Here is a 22493-nt window from a genome sequence, read left to right on the forward strand (position 1 = left end):
ACATGTTCTTTTAAAAAAGTTTTTTTTGACTACTTAATTGAACTTTTTTTGACAACTTTTAAACAATTATCTTTTTATTGACAAGTTATTTTACAAGTTTGTTTATTTTTACAAGTTCGTTTAAAAAAGTTTTTTTTACTAGTTAATTGAACTTTTTTTTTGACAAGTTTTAAACAATTATGTTTTTATTGACAAGTTATTTTAGAAGTTTGGTTTTTTTTTTTACAAGTTTTTTGACAAGTTTATTGAACTTTTTTTTGACAATTATGTTTTTATTGACAAGTTTTAAACAATTATGTTTATATTGACAATTTATGTTTTTAAACAATTAGTTAATTGAAATTATTTTTTCAAGTTATGTTTCAACTTTTTTTGACAATTTCTTTTACTTATTCTTGTGTTGTAGCGGTGATTGCGGAATGTTCGCACTGAAGTATGTTGAGCACCTAGTACTGAACGAATCATTTGACACTCTTCAAAGTGTCAATATGAGAACGTTCAGGAAGAAATGGTGCGTGGACTTATTCTACAACCACCTTATCCCGTGATTTTGTATTTTCGGATGTTTATTTTTTATGTTTTTGGTTTTCTATGTAATAGTACCTTATAAACATATTATCGAGAAGATTTGTTGACTATTGATTGAATATGTTTTTTATTGTACCTTATAAACATGTAATTCAATGAAAGAGATTCACAAAAAAAAAAAAACAACAAAAATTCACACATTCACAAAGGGTTTAGAACTCGAGACATTTGTGGACGAAAACGAGTCTTGGGACAAAAGCGAGATGAGATCTTCGTCGTTCTCACAGAGTTGAATTGCGAAAAGGTCCATGAGACGGATGACACTCCATTAAACAAGATAAAAAGGTCACTCAAATAAACGTTAAAGTTTTAAACTTAAAAATAAAAATAACACAAAGTCTAAAGTTTTAATCCCTCCAAGTACATGTTTTTCTGTTATGTCCCCTACCACCACATTTCCCGCATTTTCTCTGGACGACAATCTTTTCGCCTTGAGATGGGTATCGATTAATTCTTCTTCTTCCTTGTTTACTTTTCTTCGGTCGACCGGCTTGCTTCTTTTCAACGGGTTCCGAAACTTTCATGTTTTTTATCTCATCCGGGACATCCCATTGATCTTCATTGCCAACCGGATATATGGCTTCCTTGTACATCTCAATCCACGTCTCCTTCAAATAAAAGTCACTGCATAACGAGTACACGTCCACGCTTCGATGTTGGGCTGCTGCGATAGAATGCTCGCAGGGGATATTCAATTGTTGTGGTAGTCCGCAAGTGCATGTCTTCGCCATAAGGTCTACATCGAAATCACCTCTTACGTCTTTGACATGACATTCATATAGACCAAGTCCGTACGCATTGACGAACTGTGCCTTATTATTCAGCTGTGCGAGATCATTTTGCCACGTTGGTGTCAATTTTGTGTTCAACTTGTTCGCTATCTCTTCTCGTTCAAAAAACCAAGTTTGGAGTGTGAATCGAATAAACTCGAGCAACGTCGTAATGGGAAACGTCCTCGCATTCCTTGTTTTGTTGTTGAAGCTTTCTGCGTTGTTGCTCGTCATTAGGTCGTACCTATATAAAACATACTTGATTTATATAATCAACGACATAAAAAATTCAGTACAAAAGAAGTTCTAGACTCTTACCGTTTTCCAGGAAAGAAAGCTCTGGCCCACCGATCGACACCAACTTCTTCAAGATACTTTGCCATCTCGACATCCTTACGTCTCAACTGTCTAAAATTAGCTTCGAATGCTGTTTTACTGAAGGCGTAAGCCGCATCGTAAAGTTCAAAGCGACAATGGTCTGTCTTGAACTTGTGTTGGACATTCAGTTGTAAATGATGGTAACATGCTCCGTGAGGGATACCAGGAAACACAACATCGACACCATGTATGATGCTAACGTGGCGATCGGATATGAACGCCAAATTAGGTACGTCTTCACCGATAGCTTCTCGCAATCTTCTCAAAAACCAAATCCAAGAAGCATGACACTCGCTATCTACAACTCCGAATGCAAGTGGATATAATTGTGAATTCGCATCCATTGCAATTGCGCAAAGCAACTGTCCCCCGTATTTTGTCTTCAGAAATGCACCGTCCAATGCTATGACCGGCCGACATGCTTTGAAGCCTCTACGACACGCCCCAATGGAAAAGAAAGCATACTTGAATTTATCACCATCTTGCACAAAGTCTGTTAACGTCCCAGGATTCTTTTGCTTCAACATGTACAGCCAAGACGGTAACTTCTGGTACGATTGTTCCGGCGTACCCCGCACGTACCCAATAGCTTTCTCCCTGGATCTCCAAGCTTTCAAATACGATATGTTCACACCCCATCTTGTCTTCACTTCTTCCCTGACGTTATGCGCCGAATACTCCGCCATAGAGTTAATTGAGTACTTGTCTTTAAATACGTGACCGATGACCCATGGTGCCGCTCCTCGATGGCCCTCTGTTCGAACAACACGCCCACATGAGTGTTTAGCCTCGTACGACGTAATCTCCCACATCTCAGACCACTGCACGACACCCCTCAACCTCCATGTGCATCTCTCGTTTTTGCATAGAACATACCATCTCTTTTTCGAAGAAGATTTCACTCTAAATTCGAAATTATCTTTCAACGCGTACAAGTGGATATGTTTCTTCAGTTCATGCTTGTTTTCAAATTGCTGCCCAATATATATTTCTTCTGAGCTACCTGTTACTTTCAAAGGTTAGTTAAACAATATGTGGTTTCATATTATACTTGAATCTCATTTGAATCCACTTAAATTACCTGTAGAAGAATGACTTGGATAATGACTCGGGTTTTCCTTCACAACATCATCGGCGCTGAACTCGGGTGCTTTCCATGAATAAGGAACGATAGGTGATCCGATCATCGGAGGCTCACGCTGACATTGACTCGATGGTTCACAATGACCCGTTGGTACCGTAAACGTTTCCACAAATTCTTCATATTCTTCGGGATTGACGAATTCTTCAAATTCTTCACCTCTACCATTGTTATCTCCGTCATATCCATCACTATTCTCTTCATCACCATCGCTACCTTCGTATTCATCACCATTGTGTCCATCATATTCGTCACTGTTGTGATTACAATCTCTATCACGCCTGTATACTTCGTCACCGTTTCCGGCACCCTTGTACTCGTTAAACAAGTCATCGTCACAGCCACCGTCTTTGTTTTCAATTATAGGATCATTTTGTCGATCCTCGATAACAAGAGTATTCCGTCTCTTCTTCGGTTCATTGCGAGACACCATTCCAACTTCCACATCTTTCCCTTTACATACTCCTCGATATGCAATAGGTGCAATGACCTCGATCTGTTTCGGTACCAAACTTACACAGAGTGGAAATCTATTACGATATTTGTGCTTCATAAAATGCGAAACATCACCATTGTCCTTCAATACGGCAGGACCTACTGGAATTGTACCGACTGCGTATGGGACTTCGAGTTTTAAGTCGAACGCGAATTTGTCTAACTCGAACTTCTCGTATAAGAAATCTACTAACTCCGTGTACGTTACCTCTTTCGGAATTACGAATGCACGAAATTCTGCATTGGTGAAAACCCATTGGTGTCCTTCCTTCTCCCAAGTGCCGTTAATCATGACAAAAACTGCAAAAAACAGTCAAACTATGCAAAATAAGCTTCTACATCGTACAGCATCGTATACCATCGTACACCATCGTACAGAATCGTACAGAATCGTACACCATCTTACAGACAGGCATCGTACAGCATCGTACAGCATCGTACAGAATCGTATATCATCGTACAGCATCGTACAGAACGCAATTTTTATTCTAAATTTCATCGTACAAAAATTTAAATTTCATCGTATACCATCGTACAAACAAGTTAAACCCAGATTTTGGACTTTGTTTTCAGATCTGATCGATTTTTTTTGCTACATTCTATCATATACAATCATAAACTTTGTAAAAATGATTAAGTTAGTAATCTTACCATGATTCTTTTGAAACCCGCTTAAGTAGAGAGGATTTGAGTGGATTTGAGTGGATTTGAGTGTGATTGAAATGATAAAAATGAAGTGTGAGAGATGTATAGGGTTCAGAGGGGTATTTTTGTCCGATTTTGGGTCAAAAGTCCATATTTAGATATTTTTAAATATTAGGGTCTAATCTTGATATTTAATAGCTTATTAAGCCCACTTAATGAAATTTCTCTTTAAAAAACAGGAATGACCTGCCAGATTGGGCTCTTCATCTTCCTCTCAATACGGTTCATAATTGAAAAGCATCAAGACACACGTGATCTCTGCCTCCATCGAAGAGGCGACCAACGACCACAAAACTCTTGAACTCTCTTCCGAATGAATATTAGAGTGGTAGTCTCATCTTCCTCATCATCATGAAAAACCATGGCGTTTCTTCGATTTCAAATTGCCTCCAAAATTGCACACGCACGTACCAAGAATTCGTTCTCAAGACCTCGTCAATTATTAGATTACAAAATTAATCAAACATTAATTATTTTTAAATATTTAATTGGAAAAATATTAATTACTTAAAAAAGAAAAACGAAACGCGGCAATATTTAACTGGAAAGAGGATCCGGATCAATTGAAGTAATGCCAACCCTCGACTGTTGCACCGGCCTCAAGCAAGTGGTCCAGAATAGCGCCAAGTGTCTCTGCGTCCTTCTAAATGACCGAAATGACCCTAACCTCGGCCTCAAGCTCAACTCTACCATTGCCTTCAACCTCCCTACTGCCTGCCACGTCCCCACCAACATCTCTAACTGCGTTCGTAAGTATCTGATTAATTAACATATATATATATATTATATATATATATATATATATATAATATAAACACACGGTTTTTAATCTTAAAGTGGACGTAAATGATGCTTTTTTTTACGTGCAGATCTTCTTCATTTGGCTCCAAACTCTTCAGAGGCTAAGGTGTTTGAGGGATTTGCCAACGCAACAAGGACGATTGGTATGCATAAATATTTAATAATGATTACTGTACAATTAATTAATTTCATGTTGATTATGTACTTATTTGACGTAATATATATGTATGCGTTTGTTATTGAATTGTGTGTTAATTGTGAAGGGAATATTTCGAGGAGTGATCATGGAGGTAGTAGTACAAGTTCTGAGGAAAAAAGTGATGGTGGAAGAATGTTGGAGATGGCCTTTGGGACTTTGATAGGTTTTTTGGCTCCGCAACTTGTTCTTTATCTTTGATCTTCTTCTTTTTTTATTATTATTATTCTTTCTGTGTGTGTTTATTATTATTATTTATTTTTGCTGCTTTAATTTAATGGTTTGACACTTTTATGTACTGATTTCTTATGTTTTGGCATTACTTTTCGAATTTGTTTTTGGTTGTGATAGATAACTACCATGATTTGTATTTTGTATTTAATTTGGAATTTGTTTAAACATTAATTACTTAAAAAAGAAAAACGAAACGCGGCAATATTTAATTGGAAAGAGGATCCGGATCAATTCATAAATATTAATATAATGACAAAATAACGAGTCGGGTAAAAATAAAGAAGAAATATTAATTAAGACGACATCGCTGTCAAATTTTACGTCGTTACTTCGATGCTCTCCCACTTTTCCCTGCACGTGTCTTCAACCATAGCCTCCAAAGCCTTCCACGACGACCCACCCTCCGCCACCGCTTCCCTCGCCGCCGCCGCCAGTCTCTCCGCGTTGACTCCTACCGCCGTCTCACAACCAGTGGCCATGAAGTCCTTGACGCTTTTAGCGACCTCCTGCCACGTCACGAAACCTTTCACTCTCTCGGCCTCCACAACCCTCGCTCCGATCTTCAGCTCCTCCGTCACATTCCGAGCGTTCAGCGGCTGCTCCGCCTCGAGCGGCCACGCCAGAATCGGCACCGCCGCGCAGAGGCTCTCCGTGACGGAGTTCCAGCCACAGTGGCTGAGGAAGCCCTTGACGCTCCGGTGCCGGAGAATCCTCCTCTGATCCGCCCACTCTCTCACCAACAACCCTCTCTCCGACTCCGAGATCTCCTCCGCCACCGCAGTCTTCCCGACCACCCATAAAAAGTCAACCCCGGACTCCCAAAGCCCTTTCTCAATCTCCCCCGCTTGCTCAGCCGATATCTCCGCCTGAGACCCGAACGCCACGTATAAAACTCGCCGTCCTCTCTCCGCTCTCTCGTCCAGCCACCGGAGGTACTCAGTCCTCGGCTCGGGAGTATCTTCTTCTCCGGCGGCGAGGCAGAGCGGTCCGACGCACCACGCCTTGGGACCGAACTCCCGGTTCCAGTGCTCGACGAACGCCGACTCGATCTCGATGAAGCTGTTGAAGACAAGGCCCGAGCTTCTCGCGGTTGCGGCAACGCATTTTTCGATGAACCGAGAGTAAACCGGGTCGAGGCTCGGGTCTGTGAACGTCGTGGATATGTCTTTGGCTGTGACGCTTATCCACGGGAACGACGGGACGACTGTGACCGTAGCATCGTCGCCGGGGAAGAGAGCTCCGGAGATCATGACGTCTCGTCGGACGGCCATGGCGTGGCAGGACATTCCGTAGAAGACGAGCCTCGGGACGCCGAGCTTGGCGGCGGACTCTTGAGTCCACCAGAAGAACCCGTCGGAGACCAGGAAGCTGACACGTGGCGATAACGAGTCCATGGCGCGCTCGAAGTCGGGCCTCATGAGCTCTGTCGCCGTGGCGAAGTGGGCGAAGAGGGACATGGAAGGGAGGGCGTCGGTGCTCTCGGCTCCGGCGAAGATTCCCGGCAGGTTGGCCGGGAAAGGGAGGGAGACCACGGCGGCGGAGGTGCCGGAGAGGAAGTCGGCGACGAACGGACGGTTCGCCGGAGTGGTGAGGACCGTGACGGCGATGCCGCCGTGGCGGAGGAAGAGGCTGGCCAGCTGGAGGAGAGGGATTGTGTGGCCTTTGGACATGAAGGGAAACAGTACGACGTGTCGTTCCGATGACACTGCCGGAATATCGAGGTTGGCCATTATCCGTTGACTGGTCGTTCTTACTTTTTTACACTTTACAGAGAGACAAACAATGTTATATTAATTTTGCGTGTTCATGCGTCTCTTTAATGGAATTATAACACGTTGTCCACGTTTAATTAAAAAAAAATAAAAAATGGAAGCGATTCTATAAGATGTGTTTTAATTTATTTTTGATGTGGCGCATGATGATACCAAACTACGACCCGCGAATTCTGGATCTCGAGCCAAAGCAAGTAGCATGTGACACGTCACACCCTGGGCCGATATCGCCTCCTTCGACGGAGAGAAATATCTCCCCGGCCGTGGCAGAGCCGGAATAAAATTTAATTTATATATATATATATGATAACTTTTTTTTAATATATATGATAACATGTTAAATTAAAGTTTATGCGACGATGAAAGTTGAACTTAGAAATTAGAATGAGAGTTAAAATTATTATTGACATAAATATTTAGTATGCTTGTTCAAACTATAGAAGTATTTTAGAGGGGTCAATTTCTAATCTTAGTAGATATATAGATATAGAATATTTTAAAATAAATAAATAAAACTAAATGTACTCAGGGCTAACATATAAAATACAAAAAAAAAAAACAAAAAAAAAGAGTGCATGTTCGTCGCCCTCCGCTGCTGCTACGGGATATGTCCATCAATGAATCTCCAGATTCCTTGCCATCCCAATAACTGGTTTGACAAATAGCATTATCAATTAAATAATAATTATATACTGAAAAACATGTGGCCAATGAAGCGAAAGACTACCACAACTACCGTGGTTTTCCTTATTTTAATTCGCCTACTGATTTTTTTGTTTTGTTTTTTTTAATTTTTTTAGGAAAAAAAAAATTAACGAGCAAGGTGGGTGATCTAACATTAAGTGTGATTTATAGCCCATTTTGTGCACATTTCCGTAACGAGAAATAACCAGAGGTACATGAAATCTTGAGCACATATCCGAATATTTCAATAAACTCTTCGATGTTGGTAGAGAGATCCAACCAAACGTGATTCACCGACCATGATGAAGAAAATTTTCATGTCTGCATAGACAAAAATCTAACAGAATTTCTCAAGCGGAAAAGTTGACGATAGCTAATCTGTCTCAAATTCAAATTAAACTAAACATGATGCCAAAACAACTAAGAGACCTTATTACAATCTGAAAAATCAAAAAGACGTTATTGATAACTAAACTATTTGAAACAAATTTGCAAATCGACTCCACACCAACAAAAACCAAAACGCGATTCTCAAATTCAAACAATATCGGTGACTCAAAGCCGGAAAGTGAGAGAGAAAAATAGCACCCAGTCACACTTACATAGACCTCACCGGAGAGAGATGTGGGACCAGGATCAATGGGAGGGAGTCGATCAGAAAAAATAAGGCCCAGTGGTCGAAGTCATGACCGGGGATGAGATTTGTCAGAGAGCTTCATCTAAGAGCGTCAGTCTAATGATTTTAGGTTTTGTTCGTTAGGGGAGGTTTTCGCCCCCTATGCGGACCGCGTTTGATTGATTCTGATTTATGATAGTACTAGGACAAAAACAGTCATCCGGTGCGACAATTGTCGCACCATATACTTCATATGTCGCACCTAATAGTTTACCTTTAGGTGCGACACTTTCAGGTGCGACATTGTCGCACCTAATGCCCAAACTATTTTCCTGCCAAATTTATAAAAATTGGCGGATTATTCATATCAGGTGCGACATTGTCGCACCTAATACCCTTCCCGCCATCATATTCGGTGCGACATGTCGCACCGAATATGTTATTTTAATTTAAAAAAATTACAAAATTAGAAATTAGAAAATTAAATAAAAATTCATTTAGAATTAAATAAAAAATTTACAAAATTCTAAATTAGAAATAATATTCTGAAAATAGAATTCTTAACTAAAAATACAAATTCATTCTAAAAAATCGAAAAAATGAATTCTTAGTTTTTTTCCTATACAACTTATCGATAGTAGAATTCCCTCTACCGAATAAGTTGCCAGAACTTCGGGAACCGCTTCCGCGTCCTCGTCCACCGCTGCCTGACGCGCTGCCGCTCGTTCCGCCGTTTCCGTAAGGACGGTCTCGCAGGAAATCCATAGAACCAGGCGTGGAACCTAGCGTCTGCTGATCAGTGCCACCTGGTTGCGGTGCAGGCGGAGGTTGGGGAGTCGTGGGAGACTGGTTATGCATCTGGGTGAGGAAGGCGATCTGTTGCCGCATCTCCTGCAGCTCGGCCTGTTGGGCATCCATCTGAGCTCGCATCTCGGCAACCAATGGATCGGTCTGAGATGACGAACTTGACGAGCCTCTATCGAGCGCTTGGGCAACACCCAGTGATGACCTTGGGATCGAAGGCCCTAAATCGACTTCCCAGTCTCTGCGTACTCCCAAAACGTCGCGCATCGCGTACATCTCTGCATCTTCTTGGGAGATCACGGTGTTTCGCTCATCCGCTTGCCGCAAAATATCTATCGTCTGGGCGGTGATTTCATCCTTCAAAAAAAAAACCACAAAACTTATCAGATAAGAATAATTCAAGTAATTAAATATAGTAAATAAAACAAATAACTTACAAATTGCGACTTCGCGAAGTCCGTCGTTCACGATCCCTTAGCGTCATGGTGTTTCTATATTTACAGTACTTTAGCTCAAACTACCATCATCAATGATTATCAAACTGATCATTTGTAGTGTGATATATATATATATATATATATATATATATATATATATGCTACAAGTTCTACTCTCTATTTAGTTTGTGAAGCAAGAAATGTCTTCAAATTCTACCAATATTAATTCTATGCGTCTAATTGTCACTAGGACTCGTGATTATTGTTTCATGCATCCATATATATTATCATTTTCAGATTATTATAAAGCATTAATTAATCTCTCACTAACAAAAATAATTAATTCAGCCATGTTGACGCAATGTTGTTTTTTTTCTTTCATTTTTTTAACTCTCATAAACAAGTCCGATTTGCTTGCTAAATTCCATAACTTTCGTGAAGATTAGTTAGCCCAAGGTTAACAATTATCCGAATCAATTATATTTACTCTAAAGTCAAATTATTGTATTTTTCCATGTTGATTCTAGTTAACCTGAAATTCGTCCATAAAAACCAGCCTAAAAATCAAAATTCCAATAAATGTACAGAAACATGGAGAGAGCTACATGAAGATAGACTTACAGGAGGTGGCTTCGCGGCTGGGGGTCACGGGCGGCGGGGGAAGACCGGGACTGAGACGAGTGGGTCACAAGTGGCGGGGACGGATCTGAAGGTCCGAGGCAGGTCGGAGAATGACAATGAGATTGGAAGAGAGAGTGAGAGAGAGAGTGAGAGAGAGATAGAGATGTACCTTGGAGGAGGACGGCAAGGTTCACGGCGGAGAGGACGTACGTCGTCGGAGATAGGCCGAGTGAAGCGTCGGAGAGAGAGAGAGAGAGAGAGAGAGAGAGAGAGAGAGAGAGAGAGAGAGAGAGCGAGAATAATGAGATAGAGATAGGATAATATGCAGAGAGGGGCGAGGAAGAGGACGAGTGGGATTGAGACTCGGGCGAGGAAGAAGGAGGCTCGGGTATTTAGAATACCCTAAACTATTGGGTAGGTGCGACAATATAGAAATATTCGGTGCGACATGTCACACATAATGTCGCACCGAATATGAAACAAAAAATTCGGGGGGAATTTTCTGACGGTTTTCAATTTTAAAACCATTAGGTGCGACATCTGTCGCACCTGAACGTATTGGGTGCGACATATGTCGCACCTAATACTTTTCGGTGCGACAATTTTATATCCGGTGCGACAATGTCGTACCGAATACCACTAAACATCAGCGAAATTTTTAATCATCTGGAGGACTATCTGGTGCGACATGTCGCACCTAATATGTGTTTAGGTGCGACATTTAGGTGCGACATGTCGCACCTAATACCTATCCGCACCAGAAATGTGAATTTGTAGTAGTGTTATAGCTTCTATGTCCCCCTTCGCCTAATGCGCTTCTCTTCGAAATGTGCAGAGTTTAAGGGGTCATAACTTGCGAACTTCCGAAAACGAGAAGAACATGATGAGATAGGTTTATGACATATTTTTTAGGCTCGAAAATATATGAGGATAGAATAATGGGATGAGATAGCTAGAGGGGTTAAAAAATTAGACACTTGAAATATGCGTAGTTTCACACATAGTTTTCTAATTAGGTATAGTTTTAGTATAGCATCTTCTGTACATAGAACATCATGTATCCTTGAGCATCACCTCTGAGCAAACTCATGGAATAAACAAATAACCTATACAAATAAGTATATATTAGCATTACCTTTTTGGTTCGATTTCAATGTCAAAATATATAAATCCCTAAATCAAAAGCTAAATAAAAAAACCCCTAATTCATTGAGATAAACACAATTCGCCGCAGAAATTCGAATAAAACTTTGCTCAAGGAAGACTACTAACTGAGAGAGAGAGAGAGAGTAACCTGAACGAATCGATGAATAGAAGACCAGCGAGTGCTTTGTCGGAGCACCAACATAGAGACAAAACAAGAAGAAGACGAGAACCTTGACAGTCAACGTCGCTGGAATGAGGTTTTTGGTGGAGATAGAGGAATAGAGGACGAGTGGACGAACGAAAAATAGGCCTATGCGAACAACCGTACGGTCTCTGCTGATAGAAAACAAAGGATAAGAAGATTTGCTGGAGACGAGGTCGACGGGGATTCGTGGTCGTCGACGAGGTATCGCGAGATTCTGGCAGGCTTCTAGGGTTTATCACTTTATTGGGCGAGCTGGGCAGTTGGAATATTGGGACCATGAAATGAGACCCTAAAAAATCTGGAATGAGAGCTAAGGGGAGAGAAAAGAAAATGGAACATAGCAGAAAACGAAAAAGAAAAAATGCAAAGAATACATTTTTTTTGTTAATGGTAGTTTATAAGAAAACAAACCTCTCATCTAACTTTATAATTATATGTGTCAATTTTTTAGTTTTAGTTGATTTTTTAAGTGCACACAAAATTATATTATTGCTGTCAACTTCATGATAATTTTCGAGTCTTTGTCGATTTTTTGTTGTTTTTGTCGTATATAAGTATTTTTGTGATTTTTTTTATATTGAAGTCGGCGGTGGGTTTAAAATTGGCTGCATTTGACATTAGACCACAAAAAAGACACATACAATAAAATCTTCTAAATATTGGCTGCATTTGGTTGAGATTAAAAAGCTCTGTTTTTTTTTAGAAAAAACTAAACTGCTTATTCGGTGTTTGGTAAAACTGTTTCTACAAAAAACTTCAAAATTGATTTTAAATTTTGTACACGAGATGGAAAAGCTAGGATTCATAGCTTTTGGAAAAAGTGTTTTTAAGTTTGCTATACAAATTATTGTAATATCCTCGTACAAAGTGTTTCTAAGTCATATGTATTTTGTCCAGTATGATGTTCTAAATTCTATCTCCCCTCGTAAATTGTGATGATTTTTGTACCATAATATATAACTTTTTTCTATGTCTCATCTTTTTTTTTCTATCTAAAAGTGAAACTTGTTCAAAAATGATTTGTGCATTTTATTGGAATATCGTTAGTCGTTGGAGTCCAATAGTAGTTTGTCTTGTTACGTTATATTTTTTTCTCTTTGATTTTTCTTAAGAAAAAATATTATTCATATATATGCATATAAATAAGCATACTAATAATTATTATTTAATTTTTAAGAACATGTCTATTTTAGTCTTTTTACTATAATATATTTATTTTACCAAACGATAAATCAGTTTTTGTTACCAGCAATAACTGTTTTATAAACAGTTTATTAAACACATGTTAGTTTTTGAAAAAAAAACAGTTTTTTTCAAAGATTGAATCTAAAAACTTTTTTTTTTAAAACAAAGCTATGTCAAACGGGGTCATATTTTGCTTTGTCGAATTCTTTGTTTTGTTTTGTTTTTTGTTTTTTTTTTGTTTTTTGTTTTTTTTTTAATCGAAAATTCGGGTGGGTTTGTGATTGGTTCTTTTAGATGTTTAGGATCGAGTTTCTGCTGCCACTTGGCCTTGAATTTTTGCTGCCACGTGGGTTAATATAATTGGGACATCTATCCCTGGAATTAAATGCGTGCGTGGACTGCAAATCTTACTTTGTATATATTTCAGATCAATATGACGTTGTTTCTCTGCGTATAATAAACCACACACATATTAAGAGCGACACGACAAGTGATCACAATGGGCTCATTCGAGATTCCGGCCAAGTCATCGGAACGACACGTCGTTTTGTTCCCTTTCATGGCCAAAGGCCACACAATCCCTCTACTCCAGCTGGCTCGCTTCCTCCGCCGCCGCGGCGACATCGCCGTCACGGTCCTCACCACTCCGGCTAACCGCCCATTCGTTGCCGCCTCCCTTTCCGGCACCTCCGCCGCCGTGGTAACCCTCCCTTTCCCGGCCAACCCGCCGGGAATCCCCGCCGGAGCCGAGAGCACCGACGCCCTCCCTTCCATGTCCCTCTTCGCCCACTTCGCCACGGCGACGGAGCTCATGAGGTCCGACTTCGAGCGTACCATGGAGTCCTTATCGCCACGTGTCAGCTTCCTGATCTCCGACGGGTTCCTCTGGTGGACTCAAGACTCCGCCGCCGAGCTCGGCGTCCCGAGGCTCGTCTTCTTCGGCATGTCCTGCCACGCCATGGCCGTCTCACGCGACGTCGGAGCTCTCCTCGCCGGCGAAGCTACCGTGACGGCGCCGTCGTTTCCGTGGATCAGTGTCACCGGAAGAGACTTCGACCCGATATTCACGGACCCGAGTCTCGATCCGGTTCATTCTGAGTTCACCGGGAAGTGCATCGTGGCGGCAGAGAAAAGCTCTGGCATGGTGGTCAACAGCTTCTATGAGTCGGAGTCGGCGTTCGTTGACTATTGGAACCGGGTGTCAATTTCCAAGGCGTGGTGCGTTGGACCGCTCTGTATAGCCGACCTACATGGTAAAATCATTGACCTTTTTTCAGTTTGATTATTTATTCTGATATCGCTTAATTTTTTTTTTAATTTATCTAACAAAATTAGAAAGTGACTGTTCTGAAAAATTTCTGTATAATTATAAATTTGAGTATAAAAAATTTAAAATTGATTTAATATTAATTCCTCTAGGAATAGTAATTTATTTTTAATTTTTGTGTTGACATTTGACCCACTTTAAATTAAATTTTTTATATCGTCGAAGAAGACGATGATGATGTTCTTGAGCCGAAGACTGAGTACCTCCGGTGGCTGGACGAGAGAGCGGAGAGAGGACGGCGAGTTCTATACGTGGCGTTCGGGTCTCAGGCGGAGATATCGGCTGAGCAAGTGGCGGAGATCGCCAAAGGGCTTCGGGAGTCCGGGGTTGACTTTTTATGGGTGGTCGGGAAGACTGCGGTGGCGGAGGAGATCTCGGAGTCGGAGAGAGGGTTGTTGGTGAGAGAGTGGGCGGATCAGAGGAGGATTCTCCGGCACCGGAGCGTCAAGGGCTTCCTCAGCCACTGCGGCTGGAACTCCGTCACGGAGAGCCTCTGCGCGGCGGTGCCGATTCTGGCGTGGCCGATCGCGGCGGATCAGCCTCTGAATGCTCGGAATGTGACGGAGGAGCTGAAGATCGGAGCGAGGGTTGTGGAGGCCGAGAGAGTGAAGGGGTTCGTGACGTGGCAGGAGGTCGCGAAGAGCGTCAAGGACTTCATGACCACTGATCGTGAGTCGGTCGGAGTTAACGCCGAGAGACTAGCGGCGGCGGCGAGAGAAGCGGTGGCGGAGGGCGGGTCGTCGTGGAAGGCTTTGGAGGCAATGGTTGAAGACACGTGCAGGGAAAAGTGGGAGACGACGTAAAATTTGACAGCGATGTCGTCTTAATCAATATTTCTACTTTATTTTTACCCGACTCGTTATTTTGTCATTATATTTATATTTATGAATTGATCTGGATCCTCTTTCCAATTAAATATTGCCGCGTTTCGTTTTTCTTTTTTATGTTCATTAATTCTCCGCAAGTGGAGTGGATGGTCCCTAATTTTCTTCGGAAGTGTCTCTATTCTATTTTCTTGTTAGGTCAGAAAGTGCGGAGAGACTGGCGGCGGCGGCGAGGGAAGCGGTGGCGGAGGGCGGGTCGTCGTGGAAGGCTTTGGAGGCAATGGTCGAAGACACGTGCATGGAAAAGTGATGACGCATAAGACAATTGACAGCTATGAAAAATTCAAGGCTTGATAACGACGACGTTTTATTCTAAAAAAACAAAATAATGCGCACGATCTGCTTTTCCCTTCGATTATTCGATCTCAAAATGTCAATTAATCACGTCCACAGTACTCCACAGGACCACATGTATATATTGTTTTTTTTTTCAGCAATAAATTTTGTTTTACGTGAGATAAACAAAATTTAAAATTAAAAATCTGCAGCATAAATAAATATGATTATTTTATCTTATTTTTGAAATTTATTATTTTTATACGTCAAATAAATTATTTGAAATAATGATGATGAGTAAACGTTATTTTATCTTTTATTTGTTACAATTTTATGACATTATTTACTACTTTATATTTTGTTTTATTTGTAACTGAAAACCTTTGCAGAAATAATATATATATGTATATGTTCTCTCAATATAATATGCATATGTTTCTTTTATCTAGTTTAAACTTTAAATACGTCATACAATATATATGCAAAATAAATAAAAATAAAAATATCAAACAAAAAAGTTAAGCTGTCAACTTTTTGGCTGCTAAATCGTTGATAATTATATATTCCCGCCAACTGCCCGCATAAAGTATTTTCAGCTAGGTCTTGGTCGTAGATTATTATAATCCCAACGATTGGCACAACTGTATATTCGATCGCACACCTATTATAAAATTAGGATTGACTAGTGTGGCTGTTACACGTTTCTATGGAATAGTTATGCGAAGGATATGGGGAGGATCTTGCAAAATTATATATTGTCCACGATTTTTTTTTTAAATCATATGCAATTCATTTCATACTCATTTATTTTTTAATGGGTTTGAATCTGAATAAAACACTAGAGAGTACATGATAATCCATGATTTTTTTTACTCATTTAATATTAGATTTATTAATAAAAGATAAAAAAAAAATTAAAAAAATACTTAAAATAAAAAAAAATCTAAAAAAAATTATTAAACATGTACACTAAAATATAATGATACTTTTAAGCGGGTACGATATGGGGGATCCTAAATAAGATACTTAAAAATTATATCATATTCATGTCCATATAATTTTTTATGGGTAATATTGTAACTTATCAATTATCCATTTATTTGAATAAGATCTTACTCGTGATGAGTAGAGTCTTACGAATACGTTGGTATATTGGTAAAATTATCATCCTAGTAATATGTCTTATGCGACATCCTTATAGCTCAAAACAAATAAATATGAAAATTGAATTAATTTTGAAGAGATATTTGTACCTTTTTGGTTATAGGGTGAATCACTCATCTATGAGCTTCTAGAATAATATGAGGACGTATATCAAGTTAATTGGAGATTGAGCTGTGGCTAATTTGGCTTTTCTTATCGCGTCATTGAAAATGGACAAATTGCTTAGGTATTGTCAATCAAATTCTTACATTAATTAAATTATAGTCACTTTTTCTTTTGTTCATTTTTTAAAGCTATGATTACGCTTTAGTGCTTCGTGAGTTGAGGCATCTCGTGTGATCGCTCGTTATTGAAAGGGGTTAAAAAACAAATAATTTTCGGTGTTGTTATTAATTTGTTTACGTATATATATTATATATGTTAACAAATCATCAAACAAATTTAAATTAAAAAAAAAAATTGACATTTAACGAGACTTATAATTTTAGTGAAAAATAGGAAAAATATTTTGAAATAATAGTACTTGTGGCGATTTCTCGAATATATATTTACAAAGAAAGAAATGAGTATAAGAAATGTTTTATGTTGTTATTGTTATCAATATTATATCATGATGGTATTGCCCATTTTGTTCAAATAATAGCATGGGATACCATTTTAACAAATTGTTCAATATAAGATGCGCACATTCTAGTAGTCAGCAAACATCACACAGTATTTGTGAGCAAATAAATTTGAAAACTTTATTCCCAACGCGATGAACAAATTTGCATGTACTGCTAGGCTCAAGTAATCTTCGAACGTCACAAACTAACGAATCCACACCAATGTCATAAAACCAACGAAGGGCCGGCCCGAACTCATCCGGGGCCTTAGGCGAATAAACATTTTGGAGCCTTTTGATAACAATACAAAATTAAATATAAAACAAAAAATTATAATCAAGTTTTTCATTCATCAAAACATAACGCACCTAACACTTTTAGATGCAAAAGTACTAATCAAATTCGTATAATCAAAAGTACAATCTGTGTAATTTGTAACCTATATAACACACCTAGAAAGCAAAAAAAAAAAATTAAAATTGAAAAATACAATAGTCAATGTCGTTGGAAAATACAATAGCCTATTCACACAATGATTCTCTATTAAATTATATAGAAAAAAATCAATGGCTACCAAGGATATGTCTTTATCAGTCAGTGAATAAACCAATCACATAAAAATCAATCAGATTGACAGACTCCATTAAAAAAATAGCAATCAGAGAAGCAGGAAAACTAAATAATAAGAAAAAAGTGTACACAAACAAAACCTTCTCTCCTCTTTTCTCCGGTCTCTTACTCGGGATTAATTATTTGGCATTATTTTTTAGAAGAAATGCGGCGGAAGAATAGTCGAAGGAGATGAATCAGTTGGATTTTTTTTTATTAATAAAAAAGTCCTAATATATGAATTATATTTAGCTGGATTATTTCAAATTTTAGGGCCAAATCCAATTGGGGCCCCCCTAGACACATGCCTTATTCGCCTATACCAAGGGCCGGCCCTAATGTCATGAGCAAAAATATTATTTCATGAAAAAATATATAATAAAGACTGAAGTACCACTACTCTGAAAATAAATAGAATTATATGTCAAATAACCCAAAAATATTAGCTCCCTCCTCGATATAATGTCAATCAAAACGTACCAAGATTCATGCATAAAAACTAAAAGGCAAAGAAACAACCAAATAAACTTACCAATTCCGGATAAAGGCAAAATAGAAGTGTGGGCTAACTAGGAAACACTCATGAGTGATAACATTGAATCTATCAAGATCTTAAAGTAATCATCTCTCCAGCGAAAACCCTGTCTCTCTCTCTCTATAGCAAATTAGATCTAGTTCTAGATCTAGCGGGGGTGAGCGCCGTCGCCGCCCCTCTGGGTTCGGACGCCGTCGCTGTCGCGACTCCGGTCCGGAGGGGAGGGCGATTCTCCACGAGACCCTTCTCAATGGATCCGTCGCAGTGACCGATTCTTCTTCGTTTCTTCTTCGTCGCAGAGGTTGCCGAGCTCGAAGGCTGCCGAGCTCGGTTCCGGCAACCGTCGACCGTCGAGCTCAGGACCGTCGACCGCCGAGCCCAGATCCGTCGACCGTCGACCGCCGAGCCCAGATCCGTCGACCGTCGACCGCCGAGCTCAGATCCGGCGATCCCAACCTCTCTGACCACGCTCCTGAGGCTGGCCACCGCCAAGAGCCCGCCCCGGCCCTCGAGCACCCCTTCCATCACCAGAGCTCCGGTCGGCACCGCGTCACCACCAGGCCCGGCCTCGCCACCGCCGCCCCAAGCGCCGCCGCCAGCTAGGCGGTCCGACCCTCATTCGTCGTCGCTTCCTGAAGGTGCTCCACGCCGTGGGTTCGAGTCTTTGAAGCTTGTCGAGTGACGGGTTGTTTGGGTCTTGGTTACGTTTGTTCTTTGGTGGGGTCTTTTGTGTTTGTTTTGGTTGTAATTTCTCTGTTTTCTTTGCTTTTTGCAATAGCTATCTGTTTTCTGAAGTTGGATTAGCCATCGTTCAGCCTTCCGTTATGGAATTCCTGTTAGACAAGCGTTTATGCAGGTTTGAGACTCTCTTCCGAGGTCTTGTGCTCTTGGTTGTTCGGGTTTGCCTATCAACCATAGAGGTTTTTGTCAAAGAGATGATGTTGTGCTCGATTAGTTGTGTGCTTTGTTGGTTTTCCATTGTTGGATTCCAAGCCACGTTTAAACCCCTTGATCGCTTTCATTTGATCATATCGATGGGTTCGGTTCAGTCCGAGATCATGAGCATCTCTGTTTTGGGACTTTCAAAGTCTGCATTAGTGATTGTAATAACTTCTTTCTAATGGAATTCTCGGTTTTCCCTCAAAAAAAAAAAAAGAAAAAAAAAAAAAGGAAACACTCATGAGTTAACGATCAACACGTGTTTTTGTCAATAATTAGTCTAATCTCACATTTTTATTATAGGCTTAAAAAAATAATATCTAATACACTACACTCAACTACGTTGAATATTTTTTTCTCTGAATAAGAATATTTTCATTTATATATATTGAGATAGTTGGGTGACGTTAAAAAAACTACATACTTTTCTCTATAATAAGAAAGGAGGACAAAAACAAAACAAAGGCAAATTGATAATGGGCTCATTCGAAATTCCGGCCAAGTCATCAGAACGACACGTCGTTTTGTTCCCTTTCATGGCAAAAGGCCACACAATCCCTCTCCTCCAGCTGGCACGCTTCCTCCTCCGCCACGGCGACATCTCCGTCACGGTCCTCACCACTCCGGAGAACCGCCCATTCGCCGCCGACTTCCTCTCCGGCACCACCGCCGCCGTGGTGTCCCTCCCTTTTCCGGACAACCCACCGGAAATCCCCACCGGAAACCTCCTCGCCCCTTTAGGCGCCGCCACCGAGCTCATGAGGCCCGACTTCGAGCGCACCATGGAGTCGTTATCGCCACGTGTCAGCTTCCTGGTCTCCGACGGGTTCTTCTGGTGGACTCAAGATTCCGCCGCCAAGCTCGGCGTCCCGAGGCTCGTCTTCTACGGAATGTCCTGCCACGCCATGGCCGTCCAACGAGACGTCATTATCTCCGGAGCTCTCTTCCCCGGCGACGATGCTACGGTCACAGTCGTCCCGTCGTTCCCGTGGATAAGCGTCACAGCCAAAGACATATTCACGACGTTCACAGACCCGAGCCTCGACCTGGTTCTCTCTCAGTTCGTCGAAAAATGCATCGCCGCCACCGCGAGAAGCTCGGGCCTGGTCATCAACAGCTTCATCGAGATCGAGTCTGCGTTCGTCGAGCACTGGAACCGGGAGTTCGGTCCCAAGGCGTGGTGCGTCGGACCGCTCTGCCTCGCCGCCGGAGAAGAAGATACTCCCGAGCCGAGGACTGAGTATCTCCGGTGGCTGGACGAGAGAGCGGAGAGAGGACGGCGAGTTCTATACGTGGCGTTCGGGTCTCAGGCGGAGATATCGGCTGAGCAAGCGGCGGAGATTGAGAAAGGGCTTTGGGAGTCCGGGGTTGACTTTCTATGGGCGGTTGGGAAGACTGCGGTGGCGGAGGAGATCTCGGAGTCGGAGAGAGGGTTGTTGGTGAGAGAGTGGGCGGATCAGAGGAGGATTCTCCGGCACCGGAGCGTCAAGGGCTTCCTCAGCCACTGCGGCTGGAACTCCGTCACGGAGAGCCTCTGCGAGGCGGTGCCGATTCTGGCGTGGCCGCTCGCGGTGGATCAGCCGCTGAACGCTCGGAATGTGACGGAGGAGCTGAAGATCGGAGCGAGGGTTGTGGAGGCCGAGAGAGTGAAGGGGTTCGTGACGTGGCAGGAGGTCGCGAAGAGCGTCAAGGACTTCATGGCCACTGATTGTGAGGCGGCGGTCGGAGTCAACGCGGAGAGACTGGCGGCGGCGGCGAGGGAAGCGGTGGCGGAGGGCGGGTCGTCGTGGAAGGCTTTGGAGGCAATGGTTGAAGACACGTGCAGGGAAAAGTGGGAGAGCATCGAAGTAACGACGTAAAATTTGACAGCGATGTCGTCTTAATTAATATTTCTTCTTTATTTTTACCCGACTCGTTATTTTGTCATTATATTTATATTTATGAATTGATCCGGATCCTCTTTCCAATTAAATATTGCCGCGTTTCGTTTTTCTTTTTTAAGTTCATTAATTCTCCGCAAGTGGAGTGGATGGTCCTAATTTTATTCGGAAGTGTCTCTATTTTCTTGTTAGGTCAGAAAGTGGGAAATTTGATGTCTCAATTGACATTTTTTTATTTTTTATTTTATTTATTTTGTTTCCATTCGATTCTTCTCTGGCCATATTATATGTTAGAAGAAAATAATTGAAATAAATGTTGGGTATAATTTTCAACTTTTGGTTTCAAGTAGGTGAATGAATACTCACCAAGAGAAAAATTACTTTTTGGATTGACAATAATTGTACCTCAGTATGTGTAAGATAGTGTGAACTCTGAACCAATAATTGAAATGCATAGCGCCGATTTCCTGCGGATGACCTCAAAAAAATGGAAATTGCGATGGCCGATGAGAATTGCGATGGAAAAAAAATTTGAAAATTTGCTCAAAATAATACCGACGATAATTGCGGTGCCGACGGAAATTTCGATAAAATACGGAAATGCCGATGAAAATAATGTTACATAATTCTTAATATAACAAATAAATTAATTTCAAACACACACATAATAAGTTTAAACTTCAAATTCAAGTCTCCAACACACGTAATAATTTCACACATCATAAAAAAACATAAATAAAATGTCCAAAACACTTTAGGTTCAAAAACAAAGATAAGTTCAGATCACATACTAAGTTTAACATAGATAAAAAGACTCAATAGTAGGTTGAGTGACGGTGGGGTTGATAGTAACCCCCGGTTCGTGCTTTGAAATCACAGTAGTCAGCCCATTAAAATAAATTCGGATTCTATCAAAACAATAAGAAATTCTAACTTTGAAATTTAAATCTCAAACATGAAATAAATTCAGGTTCTATAAAAAAAACAACAATAAATTCTAACTTTGAAATCGAAGTCTCAAATATCAAATAAATTTGGATTATATTGAAAAAAAATTGAGAAAAACATATGTGAACCACATAACATAAATACACATCTTTCATTCAGCAAGATTTTTCCAAAAAAATCAAAAAGATTCAATTTCATCACAAACTCAAACTGTCGGCACAAAACAGTGGGAATAACACGGGAATTTCGTCGACACTCCCAAAAAAGGACGAAAATATTGTTGATTTTGCACAGAAAGCGTGGAAATAATGTAGGCACGGTCGAAATTCCGGGTAATTTCGACGAAATAAAATGGCGAAATGACAAAACGTCATTTTTGTGCCGGAATCCCAAAAATAACGAAATTTCCACTCAATTTCCCCGAAATACCCTGAAATTTTAAACATTGCTCTTGACAATCATTCTCCAGTCAGGAGACTAGTCGCTCATTTTGAATAATCGAGTTTTAAATATAAGGCGTGTATGATTTTTGTTTAATTTAGACAAAA

At 40.6% G+C, this 22493-nt stretch overlaps 2 protein-coding genes and 2 pseudogenes across 3 annotated transcripts; 3 read left to right on the forward strand and 1 right to left on the reverse strand.

Annotated features, from left to right (window-relative positions):
• The first annotated feature begins 4648 nt into the window (after positions 1–4648).
• LOC149406065 (non-specific lipid transfer protein GPI-anchored 14-like) lies at positions 4649–5424 on the forward strand. Its single transcript, XM_089627897.1, has 3 exons — positions 4649–4826; positions 4947–5021; positions 5142–5424. Exons 1-3 carry the CDS (start codon positions 4649–4651, stop codon positions 5273–5275), a joined length of 387 nt encoding a protein of 128 aa, XP_089484023.1. The 3' UTR covers positions 5276–5424.
• A 113-nt stretch (positions 5425–5537) lies between these two features.
• Positions 5538–7015, reverse strand: LOC149406066 (UDP-glycosyltransferase 90A2 pseudogene; annotated as a pseudogene).
• A 6240-nt stretch (positions 7016–13255) lies between these two features.
• LOC149406067 (UDP-glycosyltransferase 90A2-like) lies at positions 13256–15095 on the forward strand. Of its 2 annotated transcripts, none has more exons than XM_089611415.1 (2): positions 13256–14031; positions 14271–15095. In XM_089611415.1, exons 1-2 carry the CDS (start codon positions 13278–13280, stop codon positions 14906–14908), a joined length of 1392 nt encoding a protein of 463 aa, XP_089467541.1. In that variant the 5' UTR covers positions 13256–13277; the 3' UTR covers positions 14909–15095. The 2 variants fall into 2 exon arrangements, with proteins under 2 accessions (XP_089467541.1, XP_089467609.1); XM_089611483.1 differs by having other exon boundaries at positions 14274–15095.
• A 4375-nt stretch (positions 15096–19470) lies between these two features.
• LOC149406068 (UDP-glycosyltransferase 90A2 pseudogene) lies at positions 19471–21089 on the forward strand (annotated as a pseudogene).
• The last annotated feature ends 1404 nt before the right edge of the window (positions 21090–22493 follow it).

Source organism: Urtica dioica, chromosome 1, assembly GCF_054948205.1.
Source record: "Urtica dioica subsp. dioica isolate 48M chromosome 1, U.dioica_male_clone48M_v1_H2, whole genome shotgun sequence".
Taxonomy (NCBI): Eukaryota; Viridiplantae; Streptophyta; class Magnoliopsida; order Rosales; family Urticaceae; genus Urtica; species Urtica dioica.

Coding starts and splice junctions, on each gene's coding strand:
- LOC149406065 (XM_089627897.1), top strand. CDS start 4,649: ATGCCAACCCTCGACTGTTGCACCGGCCTCAAGCAAGTGGTCCAGAAT. Junction 4,827..4,946: donor CAACATCTCTAACTGCGTTC/GTAAGTATCTGA, acceptor TTTTACGTGCAG/ATCTTCTTCATTTGGCTCCA. Junction 5,022..5,141: donor CAACGCAACAAGGACGATTG/GTATGCATAAAT, acceptor TTAATTGTGAAG/GGAATATTTCGAGGAGTGAT.
- LOC149406067 (XM_089611415.1), top strand. CDS start 13,278: ATGGGCTCATTCGAGATTCCGGCCAAGTCATCGGAACGACACGTCGTT. Junction 14,032..14,270: donor CTGTATAGCCGACCTACATG/GTAAAATCATTG, acceptor ATATCGTCGAAG/AAGACGATGATGATGTTCTT.